General features: G+C 45.2%; 1 protein-coding gene across 1 annotated transcript in view; it reads right to left on the reverse strand.

Moving 5' to 3' along the window:
• Window positions 1–16401, reverse strand: part of LOC142243953 (collagen alpha-6(VI) chain-like) — a 229864-nt gene that overhangs the window by 70936 nt on the left and 142527 nt on the right. The window contains exons 26-28 of the mRNA XM_075316146.1: window positions 14659–14721; window positions 14155–14214; window positions 2704–2739 (exon numbers count right to left, since the gene is read on the reverse strand). Of these exons, the coding sequence (XP_075172261.1) occupies window positions 2704–2739; window positions 14155–14214; window positions 14659–14721 (159 nt within the window). The remainder of the gene's footprint in view (window positions 1–2703; window positions 2740–14154; window positions 14215–14658; window positions 14722–16401) is intronic.

Below are 16401 nucleotides of genomic sequence, written 5' to 3' on the forward strand. Positions count from 1 at the left end.
TGCAGTGAATCACCAGCAAATCCTATGGAGAAAAAAAATCCTGTGCACACTAGGCGGAATTTGACAGCTGCATGTTTTGCTGCGGGAATCCCGCAGCAAAAACAAGTGCATGTCACTTCTTTTCCGCACATCGCTGCGGGATTTCACTCCATTGACTCCAATGTTAATCATGAAATCCCGCAGGGAATAATGCAGGCAGCAAATTCTGTGCGGTTCACTGCGTTTTCCTGTGTTATTCCCTGCGGTATTTCGCAGTTTACCTCCGGTAATGTACATCGCTTGTCTGCGGTTTGCAGGGAAGTGATGTCATTACAGGAAGAGGAAGCGGAGCAGAGAGTAAACACAAACACATCACAGACACAGAACACATCACAGACATAGAACACATAGACACAGACACATAGAATACACATAGAAAGAAAACGGAAATATAGAAAACAAAGAACGTGGGCTCCGCTGTATATTTACCTTCCAGCCGAGGTAAGCACACAGCGGCGGCCCGGTATTCTCAGGCTTGGGAGGGAGAGGGGCAGGGTTAATGTCCCCCGCCTCACTCCCCCTCCCGCAGCCGAGAATATCAGCCGCAGCTGCCCCGGCACTGTCGCATGCATTATGCGGCAGCACCGGCGTGACCGAAAAATCCTTTATTTTAAATAAAACAAACAAGCCTCGTTCACCATTTTATTAACCCCTCCCGCACCAAAGCTCCGGCGTAATCCACCGCTCCGGCGCTGCTTACATCCAGCCGCGACTGTCACAGACACAGCGCTGAATGAATGCAGCAGACAGCAGAGGTAATTACCGGTCATTTCCCACGGCCGGTAATGTGAACTCACTGCCAACCGTGGGAAATGCAGCGATCTGTCCTCTATCTATCCCTCTATCTATCTATCTATCCCTCTATCTATTCTTCTGTCTATCTATCTACTATCTCAGGATTAAATGACTTTTTTTTTTTTTCTTCTTCAATGTGCTTTATTGCATTGAATGCAATAAAGCACATCCCAACCCGCACGCGGCAAAACCGCGGCAATACCGCGAACAGTACCGCGGTAAAACCGCAGCAAACCGCGGCAAACCGCATGCGGTTTTCGGGTGCAGTTTCCCGCGGTTTTTTACCACGGGTGCGTAATCTTTGAGAGCATGCGGAATTTTCTCAAGAAAATTCCATTTCCCAGTGCGCACATAGCCTAAGACCCTATTTGCGCTTCTCTGTGATGGTAAAAACTGACACACTGTTGTCACACTGATCCAAAACACTGACTGACACCAGTATGCTTTTTCACGTACGTGTTTTATACGGATGTGGAAGGAGGCCTTAAGCTAACGTAATCCAAGAAAGCTGATTGCTTCTTTAGAGTTTGCACACATGAGTGTATAACACAGCTGAGTGATATCCGATGTATTATCTGATAGCCCTCGGACCAATGTTACACTATGGGTCAGTGCCGACTTGCGCTTTATGTCTCTTGCCGATTCGGCATGAGAAAAAAATTACAGCTTGCTGCTAGTGCTTCTGATAATCATATGACACACACCCATACAAGTCCATGGGTGCTTGGCAATCACCAGACTGCACTCATATGTCATCCAAGTGCAATCCAATATGCACCAAAAAGACAATGGAGAAGATGCAGAAATTAAGTTCTCCGTCTTCTTTGCACCTGTGATACAATTATCGCATACAAGAGATCTGTACCAAGACACTTGGTTCATACTCTGATCAGATTTACATAATCGGGCTGATTCTCTCACACGAGAGACTATACGCCAGTGGAAACAAGCCTTTTATAGAATTCCTTGTTGGACATGGTTTTGGACTGGTGGGTAGGTTGGTAATGGTACCGTATATTCCCTCTTCCTCCACAATGAGATTTTGTATGGTCCTCAGTTATTTCAGGTGATTGTGCTGATCATGTCTGAATACAGACTAGGTCATAGCTTGGGAACAGGGACCTATTGTGGGTAATTAGACTCTATATTCATAAACATTTACAAACTTTATCGATACAGAAAAAAATCACAAACAAATGCCAAAAGATACTATCAAAAATGGCTAACTAAAAAAATATTATGGCAATTTGGTCCCACATGAGCACAATATAACACAATGTAAAAAAATAAATATACAAAGAATGTATTAATCATTATGTAACAATTGCTGTATTATTGTACTAAGATTATTGTAACAATGATTTTATTGGCACAATAAGCCACCATTACCGATGCCTATTGGTGAGTGCTTACTATAAAACATGGTGGAGGGCACTGACCCAGTACCCCCTGACAAAGCCATATGTGAAACTTAGGTTGGGGTACTGGGCAGTGTATTTTTTTTTCTATATTAATAAAGTTTGTAGATTTGTATAACTATGTAGTATGATATTCATGGTACTGTATGTTGGATTATTGGCTAATAATTTGTAGATTATTGTAAAATTTTAGGTACTCTTTAGTATTTTTAATTTGCATAAGGATCATATGGGTCATTTTGTCCAATTTTAGTTATTATTATTACCTGTCATAGGTAGTCTAAACTGTTTAGTTTTTGACTACAATATAGCCAAGTTGGACTTTAAACCTAGGTTTTATATGAAAGTGTCATTGCCATCCCTGCCCCCACAAATACTTTTCTTTTTTTGTTGTCTTTCTATCTCAAATAAGCAAAGTATAACCTGAGAAAATAATTTAAATAATACATACGGATTGTTCACTTTTGCCTTTATTTCCTTTTGGTCCCTGGAAGTAAATTATAATTTGATACATTATTAAGTATAATACAAAATGCAAATAACTATTCAGCCTTTTCATTCTAGAGTATAGCTAAACAAAAACAAGACACATGACCTTGGGCGGAGTATTTAGATTTGGGACTAGAAAAGCAAACTGATTGTTTTCCCTGGGTGAAGGAAAACTTAGCTGCTACTTGGGGGTAAATAGTTCATAAGGGGTCAAATATTTTTCTTGGCTTCTTAATTCATCTGCATGAAAAATAAAGATAAGATAAACATTAGACAAAGTTTCTCTGCACCATTCATGGTGTAGTAATTAGGGATGAGTGAATCCAAACTGTGAAATTTGGGATTTGCACTGGACACCTGGTTTTTTAAAAGTCAGTGTCAGAGTTTGGGTAATGCTCATATGCTAATAAAGTTTGTTGAAAGGCTGCAGCATAGCTAATCAACAAGCTTTTCAGCATGGGAAAGATACATGTACACTGCTAATAAATAAATAATAAAACAGAGATGTGGAGTCCCCCCTATTTTTGATAACCAGCACAGATAAAGCAGACAACTGTGCTTTGTAGCCCTCAGCTGTGTGCTTTACCTTGGCTGGTTATCCAAAATAGAGAGGACCCCCACATTGTTTTTGTTACATTATTTATTTAAATAATTAAAAAACGGCATGGCGTCCTACCTATTTTTGATAACCTGCCAAGGTAAATCAGACAGCTGGAGGCTAGTATTAACAGGCCAGAAAGACTCATGGTTATTTGGCCCTTCCCAGCCTAAAAATAGCAACCTGCAGCCACCCCAAAAGTGGCACATCCATTAGATGTGCAAATTCTGGTGCCTTGCTTGGCTCTTTCCGATTGCCCTGGTGCGGTGGCAATCTGGGTAATACTTTTGGGATTGATGTCTGCTGTTAACTGACAGTTGGAATCAAGCACAGGGGTTAGTAATAGATAGGAATGGGGGTGTCTGATAGATGCCTAACCTAGGAAGTGTACAGTTAAAAAATAAAAAACACACACACACACACAGGAAAAATAGTTTATTTGAATAAAGATTCCCCACACTTCCAAATTTCTAATAAATGGTGGGAGCTTATTGAGATTACCACGGCCACCTTCAGCTTGACAGATTTTTATAATTTACACCAGAACCCAGTGTAAATTATAGTAGAGATATTGCCAACTCATAGCTGGCATATATTTTGGTTTGTGGTGCACTTGTCACCCCAGGTAAAACTAATTTATTTAGAGATTTGTCTCTTGATAAATTTGTCACATTTAATTCCATTAGCTTTTTATTATAAGGCCTCGTGCACACGTTGAGTATTTGGTGAGTTTTTACCTTTTTGCAACAGTGACACATCTACATACATACTTGGCAGTTGCGTCTGTCTACCTATTCTGGCATGCGGCGCTATCAGTGACGTCACCGCTCTTCCCACACACGTGCAGTAGCAGCCACATACTGTAGTAGATCACATACACACACATGAGAACACACACATAATCACAATACAGATCGCATCCACACATCCAGCGATATCACTTGCTTCTTGGCGGCGTAAATATCTGCGACACTGTGCACTGTTCCTTAAGCTTCCAGGACCTGTGGGATGATCACATGGCAAGAAGCACATGGTATTACTGGATGTGGTGAGTGTGTGCGCTCGCAATTTTACCGGTATGTGCGATTTCGGGAGTGTGCGTTATGATTAGAGATGAGCGAACCGGTCGTGGTTCGGCTCGAGGTTGGTTCGCTGAACGGAGGTCCCGTTCGAGTTCGGTTCGTCGAACGTTCGACGAACCGTACTCGAACTGCATAGGAAACTATGGCAGGCAATCACAAACACATAAAAACACCTAGAAAACACCCTCAAAGGTGTCCAAAAGGTGACAAACAACTCACAACACAACACAAACACATGGGAAAGTGACAAGGACATATACTCATGCGAAAACAAAACAGCTGGACAAGGAAAAAGAGGAGGAGACACAGATATATGAGTATATGCAAGGAAACATCGATGCCATTACTGTGCAACTTGAGCCCTGCTCATTTTAGGCTTCCAATCTGGATAAATTGCCTGAGCTTGCCACGTACGCCTTGGGGATCTTGTCGTGTCCTGCAGCCAGCGTTCTCTCGGAGCCTGTCTTCAGTGCTGCTGGGGGTCTGCTGGCAGATAAGCACACGTGTCTGTCCACTGACAATGTGGACATGGCTCTCAGAGGACTTTTCTTCCCCTGGGTCAGCCAGGGGAGGCGAAAGGCACGCGTATTTTTGAGAGTGCTTCATGCAAAGCATCTTTTTCATTTTGAAAAGGGGGGTCAAGTGATGCCAGTCAAGTGGGGTGTGTGTGGCCCAATTAGTGGAAACGAGGGAGACTGTGGTTGGAGTCACCTAGCTTTTGAAAAAAGAACCAAGATGAACAAGTCATGGCTCTCAGAGGACTTTTCTTCCCCTGGGTCATCCAGGGGACGGGAAAGGCACGCGTATTTTTGAGAGTGCTTCATTCAAAGCATCTTTTTCTTTTTCAAAAGGGGGGTCTACTGATGCCAGTCAAGTGGGGTGTGTGTGGCCCAATTAGTGGCAACGAGGGAGACTGTGGTTGGAGTCCCCTCGCTGTGTTTCTAAAAGAACCAAGATGAACAAGTCATGGCTCTCAGAGGACTTTTCTTCCCCTGGGTCATCCAGGGGACGGGAAAGGCACGCGTATTTTTGAGAGTGCTTCATGCAAAGCATCTTTTTCATTTTGAAAAGGGGGATCAAGTGATGCCAGTCAAGTGGGGTGTGTGTGGCCCAATTAGTGGAAACGAAGGAGACTGTAGTTGGAGTCCCCTCGCTTTTGAAAAAAGAACCAAGATGAACAAGTCATGGCTCTCAGAGGACTTTTCTTCCCCTGGGTCATCCAGGGGACGGGAAAGGCACACGTATTTTTGAGAGTGCTTCGTTCAAAGCATCTTTTTCTTTTTCAAAAGGGGGGTCACCTGATGCCAGTCAAGTGGGGTGTGTGTGGCCCAATTAGTGGCAATGAGGGAGACTGTGTTTGAAGTTCCCTCGCTGTGTTTTACATGATTTTCGAAGGGCATGACATGCCTAAGAGGTTGAGTTTCATCATCTGCAACTTGTTGGCAACAGAAAGGCTGCCTTTACACCCTTTTGAGACCGAGGATTTTCGAGACCTTATGCCCATTGCAGTGCCCCAAGAGCTGATGGCCAGTCGTCACTCCTTCTCCAAGAAAGGCGTGCCCGCGCTACCACAGCAGGTTGCACACAACCTCACCGATTCCTTGAGAAACTCTGTGTGTGACAGGGTGCATTTCACCACAGATACTTGGACCAGTAAGCATGGACAGGAGAGTTACATGTTGCTGACTGGGCACTGGGTAACTATGGTGAGAGATGGAGAAGGGTTTGCTGTACAAGTCTTGCCGTCCACACGACTTGTGTGTCAATCCTTCATCTGTATGTACAAGTTCCTCCACTGCTTCTGCCTCCTCAACCTCGTGTGGGTCCTCCACCTCGGCCCAAACCCTGTGTGGTCAGGCCACCCGCGTTGTAACTGTGCCCAAGGAATCCCACACACCTCCTTACTATGCTGGCAGCAGAGCTCAAGGCCATCAGGCGGTCAAATGTTTACTTTGAAATGTAGGGGAAATGTGAGACACTGTTGAGGAATTGTGGACGGTTAGCTCTGGAGAGTGAGACCGAGTTTCATCAATGGTTGTCTCCACTCAACCAGCAGCCAGGGAAGGTCGGGTGCAACAATGATGCAAACCAGTCTGCGACCCTTCTTCAGGGCAATGTGGCACACGTGCCTTGTATGGCTCACGTGTTGAACCTGGTTGTCCAGCAATTTTTAAAACACTATCCCGGCCTACATGGCCTTCTGCAGAGAGCACGGTGTAACGCCTGCCTGGATCGACACACTCAGATGGGCTGTAAAGGATAGGCTAGAGGCAAGCCACTCACCAAGCTGGACACCCAGAACCCTGAAACCCTTTAACCCCTATACAGTGATTTGGAATTACACAGGGCCCAAGTTGATCAATACTTGTGGAAGGCTGCAGTTCCAGAGAATAGTAGTCATGCAGGGTCAAAAACATTAATTGAGGAAGAGGAACAGAATGGGATGGCCAGGACTTAATCACAAAACAAGCAGAGGTGAAATGCGGATCGGCCAACGAGGTACATAAACAGCAAGCAGGAAAAGTAGTCAGGTAACAAGCACACAAACTCATAAAACTGAACTGGGGGTAACAGTAACAAGAGGTTCATAGCTTTGTCTGGCAGTGGTCTGCAGACAGGAGGGGCCTAAAAAAGGGTGTGGTGTCTTCCCATTGGTTGTAGCTGAATGATGGTACTTCATCTGTGAGATACCCACCACCTACATTCAGCCTGTGGTTCTGTATCTGTCAAGGTAACGCAACCCAGTGGGTGACCATGACCTGCATCCACCTGCGCCGCAGGCATCGACTCCTTTCCCATCATCATCACTATGCACGAAAGGAAGACGTTGTCACCTGGCGACCGGAGTACAAATTGATTGAGTGTACTACGTTGGTGACTTAACAGCCGTGTGCGGCAATGATGCAAACCTGTCTGCGGCCCTTCGTCAGGGCAATGTGACACACGTGCCTTGTATGGCTCACGTGTTGAATCTGATTCTCCAGCAATTTTTAAAATACCATCCCGGCCTACATGGCCTTGTGCAGCGGGCACGCTGCTATGTGCTCACTTTCATCCTTCGCACCCAGCAGCTCAACAACTTTCATCTCTCATGAAGTCTTAGGGTCTGGCAGTTAAACGCCGGAAATGCGATGTTCCGACACGCAGTAATTGGAATCTGCACATGTTGCAGCGTCTGTGGCAACACCGCAGAGCCCTTCTGAAATACGGTATGACGTATACCCTGGGCTAACTTGATCTAGAGGTGGTGCAGATCACGCTGCTGGAGTGGTGTCAGATCAAGGACCTATGCACCCTTCTACACAGTTTACAAATGTCGACGAAGATGTTTAGCACTAGCGATGCCATTCTCAGCGTGACAATTCTGGTCATCTACAAGATGGAGCACACTGTAAGCATTATTCGGAGTCAGGTGTTGGTCCAAGAGGAAGGGGAGGAAGTACAGGAGAAGTCATATGCAGAAGGGATAATAAGATGTACAAGGTCCATACGGTGAGCGGCACCTAGGCGGCAGTCATGGTGGGGGATAGGGATTAGCAAGGGCGCATAGTATCAGCAAAAATTGTTGAGGAAGGTGCAGGAGCCCATGAAGAAATGGAGAAAGAACTTGCGATGGGCATGGAAGACTCAGTAGATGAGTGAGAGCTTGCTCACATTTCGGTTGTGCGAGGTTGGGGGGAGAGGGCAGAGGAAGGAGGCACGATTCTCACCTCTCTGCCACCAACAAACCAAGGACTTGGTCCTCCTGGATGCACAAGACACATGAGCGCCTTCTTGCTGCACTACCTACAACATGACCCTCGGATTGTACGAATTCGAAGTAATGCTGACTACTGGGTTGCCACACTGTTAGATCCTCGGTACAAGACCACATTTGGCTAAATAATTCCTGCCATAGAAAGGGACGCACGTATACAGGAGTATCTGCAGAAGGTGGTACGGATTCTTAGATCTGCTTTTATCAGTAAACACCAGTGCTGCACAGAGTGAATCTCAACGCTTTGTCATGGATAGGAGGAAATGGTCTTTTACTTGTCCACATCTGAGGGACCGAGGGCTGGCTGCTGTGCTGAGACGGCATTGAGTACGGTGTCCCTGCAGAGTTGCACTTTTGGTCATATACCAAATGAGTTGAAAAAGGACAGATGCTGGTGGAAAGGGGAACAGGTGTGTTGGAAAGGGGAAAAAAGTTTTTGTCCGTGGGTTTGTTGGTTAAGCAAAAGTTACATTTGATGAAGAAACACCATCTGTTACGGTGGGAATGGCAGATTTGGATAAGGTGGTATATACTATGTTTCCGCTATATAACGAAAATTAATAAGAAAAGAAAGAGAAAGGTATATATCCCCATCAGCAGTCAATGTCCACCGTGCTCCCAGATGGAAAAGGAGAGGTTGGCAACTGGAAGGTTAGGTGGAGGATACAGAGCTGTGTGGCTATGAAACTAATAGTTGCCTGAACCGAGTTAGACGCCACTCGGACCTTGAGACTGGGAGCCCTGTTAGCGTCACAGGGTCCACACGCCCACCCAGCCCAGGAACTCCCTGTTAATATCACAGGGGCCATTGAGTACGCTGACTGTGTGCATTGGGGCCACACATGTGGACAGCAGGCGCATCAGCAGCAGCAGGCCTATTAATGCCACTGGGCTACACAAGCAGGACTTGTAGGACAGGAGCTGGTCTTAACCGTTCTGCGTTACCAACTGTGGTGGCGGCCTGCATCAACGCCCTATCCCTGCCTACCTCTAGCCTAAAGCCGCAATGGGTTCAACACATGGAGGTGTGCTCTTTCGGAGCATAATAGAAGACTGCGGACCTCCTTGCTGGCTCCAGCCCGTTTTATAACCTTGGTCCGCCCCAAACCAGGGTGGACCACAATGCACCTCCTGGAGACAAAAGCAGAGTGACACGTCATGAGTGGCATAACTAGCGTCCTATTTGGAACAGAAACTTCAATAATGACCTCATGGCTGCCACGACACAAACACCTCACCAGTTATCGTCTGACCATCAATAATGAGGTGACAAGTCATGGGGTGGGCCTCTGCAAGCCATTTGGGAGTGGCCTAGCCACATCATCAGGACACCTGATGCCCTGTGGTCTATATGGGCCCCCCACATCAGGGGCAGGGCCAAAGAGTTCATTACCGGACCTAGTCTCTGATGCAGTAAGTGCCTGAGCATGCTCAGTAGCATGAAATACAGTCTCTGAAAAAAGACTATCAGCTTTAGCATGGTGTCTAGGCACAAAACAGGACTTAGACCCGGCACGGAATGCAAGTACCTGTGCAAAGAGGCTTTTTCACTAAGTGTGGGAGCATGCGCTGTATCCCGAAATGAAGACTTAGCCTCAGGAATGGCACAGTCAGGCTGAGCATACTCACTAGGCGAAACACTGTAGTTAGGCTGCAGCTGGGGTAAATCGGCACACGCATGCGCACTATCTGCCTCTCCACACTTAGACGTGGAGGAGAAATTGCTCTTCGGGTGTGGACTTGGAGATGCTGTCTATGAACAGAAGGAAAAGCTAAAGGAAGCCTCACTTTCTATCCCTCCGAATTATCAAATGCAGCAATGAATTCCCTGTGTTTGCTATAAAATTAGCGTAGCAAAATGTGCATGAGGGTGTCATGCAGAGGTGCTGTAAATAGCTTGGCACCTGTGGGGCACAAATGGAGTACAACAGCCACTTTTTGTATAACACTAAGTTGCAGCAGTTTTTGCTATTATTATAGCTTTTAAAAACAGAGCAGGAGGGTGTCATGCAGAGGTGCTGTAAATAGCTGGGCACCTGTGGGGCACAAATGGAGTACAACAGCCACTTTTTGTATGCCACTAAGTTGCAGCAGTTTTTGCTATTATTATAGCTTTTAAAAACAGAGCAGGAGGGTGTCATGCTGAGGTGCTGCACATAGATTTGCACCAGTGGGGCACTAATGGAGTACAACAGCCACTTCTTGTATGCCACTAAGTTTACTCAATTTTTGGTATTCTAATGTCTTAGTAAGTAACAATGAGTTTGAGTGTGCAATGCAGGCAGAGGTGCTGCAAATATCTTTGCACTAGTGGGACAATACAGAAGTCCAACAGCCACTTTTTGTATGCCACTAATTTGCAGCAGTTTTTGCTACTATTATAGCTTTTAAAAACAGAGCAGGAGGGTGTCATGCAGAGGTGCTGTAAATAGCTTGGCACCTGTGGGCCACAAATGGAGTACAACAGCCACTTTTTGTATGCCACTAAGTTGCAGCAGTTTTTGCTATTACAATGGCTTAGTAACAATGAGCTTGAGTGTGCAATGCAGGCAGACGTGCTGCAAATATCTTTGCACTAGTGGGACTATACAGAAGTCCAATAGTCACGTTTAGGATGCCACTAAGTTCACTCAGTGTTTGCTAGTATAATGGCTTAGTAACAATGAGTTGGAGTGTGCAAAGGGCAGGATGGTATAGTGGCAGGGTTGTGGGTCTCTGGGTAGAGGAAAGGAAGCCTGCCTTTCTATCCCTCCTAATGGGGAAATGCAGCGAGGAAATCCCTGACCTTAGCTACACAGATGCTGTCATCTTGTGTAGCTGTTAAACTCTGTTTTCACAGACCTGTCACCTATGGCTCTGACCCTGCCGGTATGAGCCCTTAAAAGGACTGATAGAAAGTGCTATCCCTAAGGTGTCCAGCGCTGTGTATGGAGCGTACACAGCAGTATCGGCGATAGGAGCTGCGCCAGTGATGTCTGACACCAAGGACGCAGAAGGCAGATAAGACAGCTGCCGTATTTCCTATGTGGTACATTTGTTGTTCTTGTAGTTTGGCTGCTTATTAATCACATTTTTATTTTTGAAGGATAATACCAGACTTGTGTGTGTTTTAGGGCGATTACGTGGCGAGGTTGATGTGTGTGTGGTGAGATGTGTGCTGAGGGTTCTATATATGTTCAAGCATGTGGTAGTGTGTGGCGCATTTTGTGTGCATGTTCATATCCCCGAGTGTGTTGAGTATCCCATGTCGGGGCCCCACTTTAGCAAATGTACGGTATATACTCTTTGGCGCCATCGCTCTCATTCTGTAAGTCCCCCTTGTTCACATCTGGCAGCTGTCAATTTGCCCCCAACACTTTTCATTTCACTTTTTCCCCATTATGTAGATAGGGGCAAAATTGATTGGTAAATTGGAACGCGCTGGGTTAAAATTTCGCCTCACAACATAGCAACCGGCGCTGCCCGGGATAGTAACTGTCTCTCTGTTTCTCTCCCATTCTCTGTCTCCCCCTCTGTATATATCTCTCTGTCTCTCTCTATCTCTTTGTCTGTCTGTCTCTTTCCCTGTCTGTCTCTGACTGTCTCTGTCTATTTCCCTGTCTGTCTATCTATCTCTTTCCCTGTCTGTCTATCTATCTGTCTCTTTCCCTGTCTGTCTCTTTCCCTGTCTGTCTCTTTCCCTGTCTGTCTCTTTCCCTCTCTTTCCATGTCTGTCTCTTTTCCTGTGTCTGTCTTTTTGTCTGTCTCTTTACCTGTCTGTGTCTGTCTCTTAACCTGTCTCTCTCTTTCCCGCTCTCCCTGTCTGTCTCTTTCCCTGTCAGCCTGTCTCTTTGTCTGTCTCTTTGTGTCGGTCTCTTACCCTGTCTATGTCTGTTTCTTAGCCTGTCGGTGTCTGCCTCTTTCCCTGTCTGTGTCTGTCTCTTTCCCTGGCTGCATTGTGACACACCAACATTCCATATAAGGGCATGGCTGCTGAAGTTCTGGCTGCACTGTGGCTCCCAGCTCCATTCGCTTTAATGGAGGCAGTTTTTTTGGCGAATAACTGTAAAGCGCGTTGTTAAAATTTCCCCTCAAAACATAGCCTATGACGCTCTCGGGGTCCAGAAGTGTGAGTGTGCAAAATTTTGTGGCTGTAGCTGCGACGGTGCAGATGCCAATCCCGGACATACATACACACATACATACACACATACACACACATATACACACATTCAGCTTTATATATTATATATATATATATATATATATATATATATATATATACACACACACAAGCATTTAAAGCCTGCTTTACACGCTGCAATGTATCTTACAATGTGTCGGTGGGGTCATGTCGTAAGTGACGCACATCCGGCATTGTAAGTTACATTGCAGTGTGTAACAGCTACGTGCGATTGCGATTGAACAGTAAAACGTTCATCGCACGCATGTCGTACATTCCTCATGAATTGTACGTCAGATTGTTGATCGTACCCAGGGTAGCACACATCGCAGTGTGTGACACCCCAGGAACGATGAACAGATCTTACCTACGTCCTGCGGCTCCCGGCCGGTAATGCGGAAGGAAGGAGGTGGGAGGGATGTTTACGTCCTGCTCAGCTTCGCCTCTCTGCTTCTATAGGCCGGCTGCCGCGTGACGTCGATGTGACGCCGAACGTCCCTCCCACTCCAGGAAGTGGACATTCGCCGCCCACATCGTGGTCGTATGGAAGGTAAGTATGTGTGACGGGGGTTAATCATTTGTGTGGCACGTTCAACAAATTGAACGTGCCACACATACGATGGGGGCGTTGCAAATCGCATACGATCGTATGCGAAATTGCAACGTGTAAAGCAGGCTTAAGGTCATCACGGGGGGAGATATGTATAAGACTTTGAAGCAGTTGGTGATGGAAGCCCACATTTCTAACTACAGTGTCAAAGATGCTGAGAGACTTTGTCTTTTCACTGGGCTGCGTTTTTTGTGAACAGCTGAAGAGATGGGCTGGACGGCTGTTCACCATATCTCTTCTTCCGGCTCTAATCCATATGGATAGAGACATCGCTACATAAATATATATTCATACATACCTAGATTTATACCTTAAAAAATTGCCTATTTTATACATATATTATACATAGATATCTTATTTCATATTATATACTTTAAATTACAGTATATATTAGCACATATATACATCACAGCTAAATACATAGATATATCATTTCTTAATATGATAAAGATAGATGATAGATATATAGACATATATAGATTGAGGAGACTTTATAGATACAGATATACATAGTTTACCCGTACATACATAAATAATATATTACATCAGTATACCTAATACATAGAAATAGCATATACTAACATTTATATTTATTGTCTTTCTGTTACTGTTATGTAAAAGAAAGAAGCTTTGCCATTATTTTTGACATGTTAATAAATTGTATCTCACTTCCTTTGTGTTTTTTGGTCTACTTTGGGAACGGACAATCACACACACATCAAGCTGCACAAAACAATGTACCCCCTCCAATTATAGTCACAACAGCTTACAAGAGACCATATAGTGTAAACACACACTCAGCACACAGGGGAGACACCACATAGTGAACACAGCTCAAGAAACACAACACCAGATACCAATATACAGCACACAACAAGGAAAGACAGTGCACAGGGGTGAAAGAGGTCAAATGATGCAACACATACAATACAAAAATGCAGAGGAATGACATACAACAGATATGTTGGAAAGCGCAAACAGTGTGACACATGTCCACTGCTCCTGTCAGCACCACTAAGCATAGACAGATGTTCATTTCACCGTACTCCCGATGCCATAGCATCAGGCCTATTTCTAGTATACAAAATAAGTATCTGCACATTGGAACTCAATCATCTCTATAGATTATGATGTCACTATATAAATCACGGATGACTGAAGACTGGAATACCTACTAAAAATACCAGTAATTGCTAAAGCTTACCCTCCGACCAGGGTTTCCTGGTGTTCCTGGATCTCCAACCACACCTTTACCTGGAGTGATCTATGGTAAAATAGTAAAATTGTAAAGTCAGATATGTTTATGTAAGTTTTTATATTTGTGGTTTACCAGCTCTTTTAAATATATGTATATTAATTGGTTGGTTAGATTTTGTAAGAGGTAACTTTCAGTTCTGGACAGGCAAGTCATTGGATAATGGCAGGCACAATGTTGGGAAGCAAGGGAAAAGGAAGATCCTGCACGTATAGTGCTGGCCGAATAATGATAAAGAGGACTTGCCTATGCTAAAAAAAAGTGTATAGGAAGTCACAGGGTATAAGAATCAAGAGAGGCATGCTATTGCCCTAAACATCAAAAGAGATTTTAACTAGTCACGTTGGCTGACATCAGCAAGAACAATAGCAGATCATGCTTATTAAAAGTTCACCAGTTCTAAAAAAAAAAAAAACATTTTGTGAAAACCCTAGTGAAATGTTTAATACTTACAGACTGTCCTTTTTCACCATTTTTCCCACGTTCTCCTACCACACCAAGTTCTCCTCCCTCTCCCTGGAAGCAATATATAATAATAATAAGTTTTATTTCTATAGTGCTAACATATTACGCAGCGCTTTACAATTCATAGGGGACATTACAGACAATATGAGACAATACAAAATTCAGATACCAAGAGGAATGAGGGCCCTGCTCGTAAGCTTAAGCTGGTGTCACACTAAGCGACAGCGACAACGACGTCGCTGTTACGTCACCATTTTCGGTGACGTAACAGCGACCTTGTAAGTCGCTGTTATGATCGCTGCTTAGCTGTCAAACACAGCAGAAGCAGCGATCATAACGTCGCTGTGCTACATGTGCAGAGAGCAGGGAGCCGCGCTTAGCGCTGGCTCCTTGCTCTCCTAGGTACAGTACACATCGGGTTAATTAACCCGATGTGTGCTGCAGCTACATGTCACAGTTCAGAGAGCAGGGAGCCGCGCGCACTGCTTAGCGCTGGCTCCTTGCTCTCCTTGCTACAGTATACATCGGGTTAATTACCCGATGCATACTGCAGCCACATGTCACAGTGCAGGAGCCGGCACTGGCAGCAAGAGCGGAGGCTGGTAACCAGCGTAAACATCGGGTAACTAGGGAAAGGTCTTCCCTTGGTTACCCGATGTTTACGCTGGTTACAGCTTACCGCAGCTGCCAGTGCCGGCTCCTGATCGCTTCATTTCGTCGCTCTCTCGCTGTCACACACAGCGATGTGTGTGTCACAGCGGGAGAGTGACGACCAAAAAATGAAGCTGGACATTCAGCAACGACCGGCGACCTCACAGCAGGGGCCAGGTCGTTGCTGGATGTCACACACAGCGACAGCGACGGGACGTCGCTGCAACGTCACAGAAAATGGTGACGTAGCAGCGACGTCGTTGTCGTCGTCGTTATGTGTGACACCAGCTTTACAGTCTATGAAGGAATAGGGGAGGCACAAAAGGTGAATGGAGGAGAAAAGCTTGTCATATATGGTCCAGCGAACGATTTAATAGGGGATTCAAAACCAGCTGCGTGGACCGGTCGCCAGCCACAATTTATACAGGTACAGAGTGTAAAAAAGTACATGGAGAGAAATGGACTCAGAAGATACAGGGGACAAGAATTGGAAGTAAATTTTATGAAGGGCAGAAAGGGACTAGATTAGATCAGGGTGGTGAGGTGATAGGCTAGTCTAAAGAAATGCGTTTTTAGGACCTGCTTAAAGGTGTGGATGTTGGGAAGTAATCAGATTGTTCTTGGTAGTGTGTTCCAGAGCATAGGCGCAGCTCGTGAGAAATCTTGAAGACGGGAGTGGGAGGTTCGAATTGTAGAGGATGTCAGTGTTAGGTCATTAGCAGAGCAGAGGGCACAGGTGGGGTGATAGACAGAGATGAGGAAGGTGATGTAGGGCAGTGCGGAACCGTGGAGAGCTTTGTGAGTGAGAGTGATACGTTTATGTTGGATTCTGTAGCGGATAGTCAACCAGTGCAATGACTGGCAAAGAGCAGAGGCATCAGTGAAGCGGTTGCAGAGGAAAATAATCCTGGCTGCGGCATTCAGAATGGTTTGAAGAGGGGAGAGTTTAGTAACAGGGAGACCAATTAGTAAAGAATTACAATAATGCAGGCGAGAATGAATGAGAGCGAAAGAGTTTTTGCAGAGTCAACAACTGCTCGTGGTTCTGCATTCATATTGCACCTGACAGGTTCCCTTTAA

The sequence above is a fragment of the Anomaloglossus baeobatrachus genome, chromosome 6, assembly GCF_048569485.1.
Source record: "Anomaloglossus baeobatrachus isolate aAnoBae1 chromosome 6, aAnoBae1.hap1, whole genome shotgun sequence".
Lineage (NCBI taxonomy): Eukaryota > Metazoa > Chordata > Amphibia > Anura > Aromobatidae > Anomaloglossus > Anomaloglossus baeobatrachus.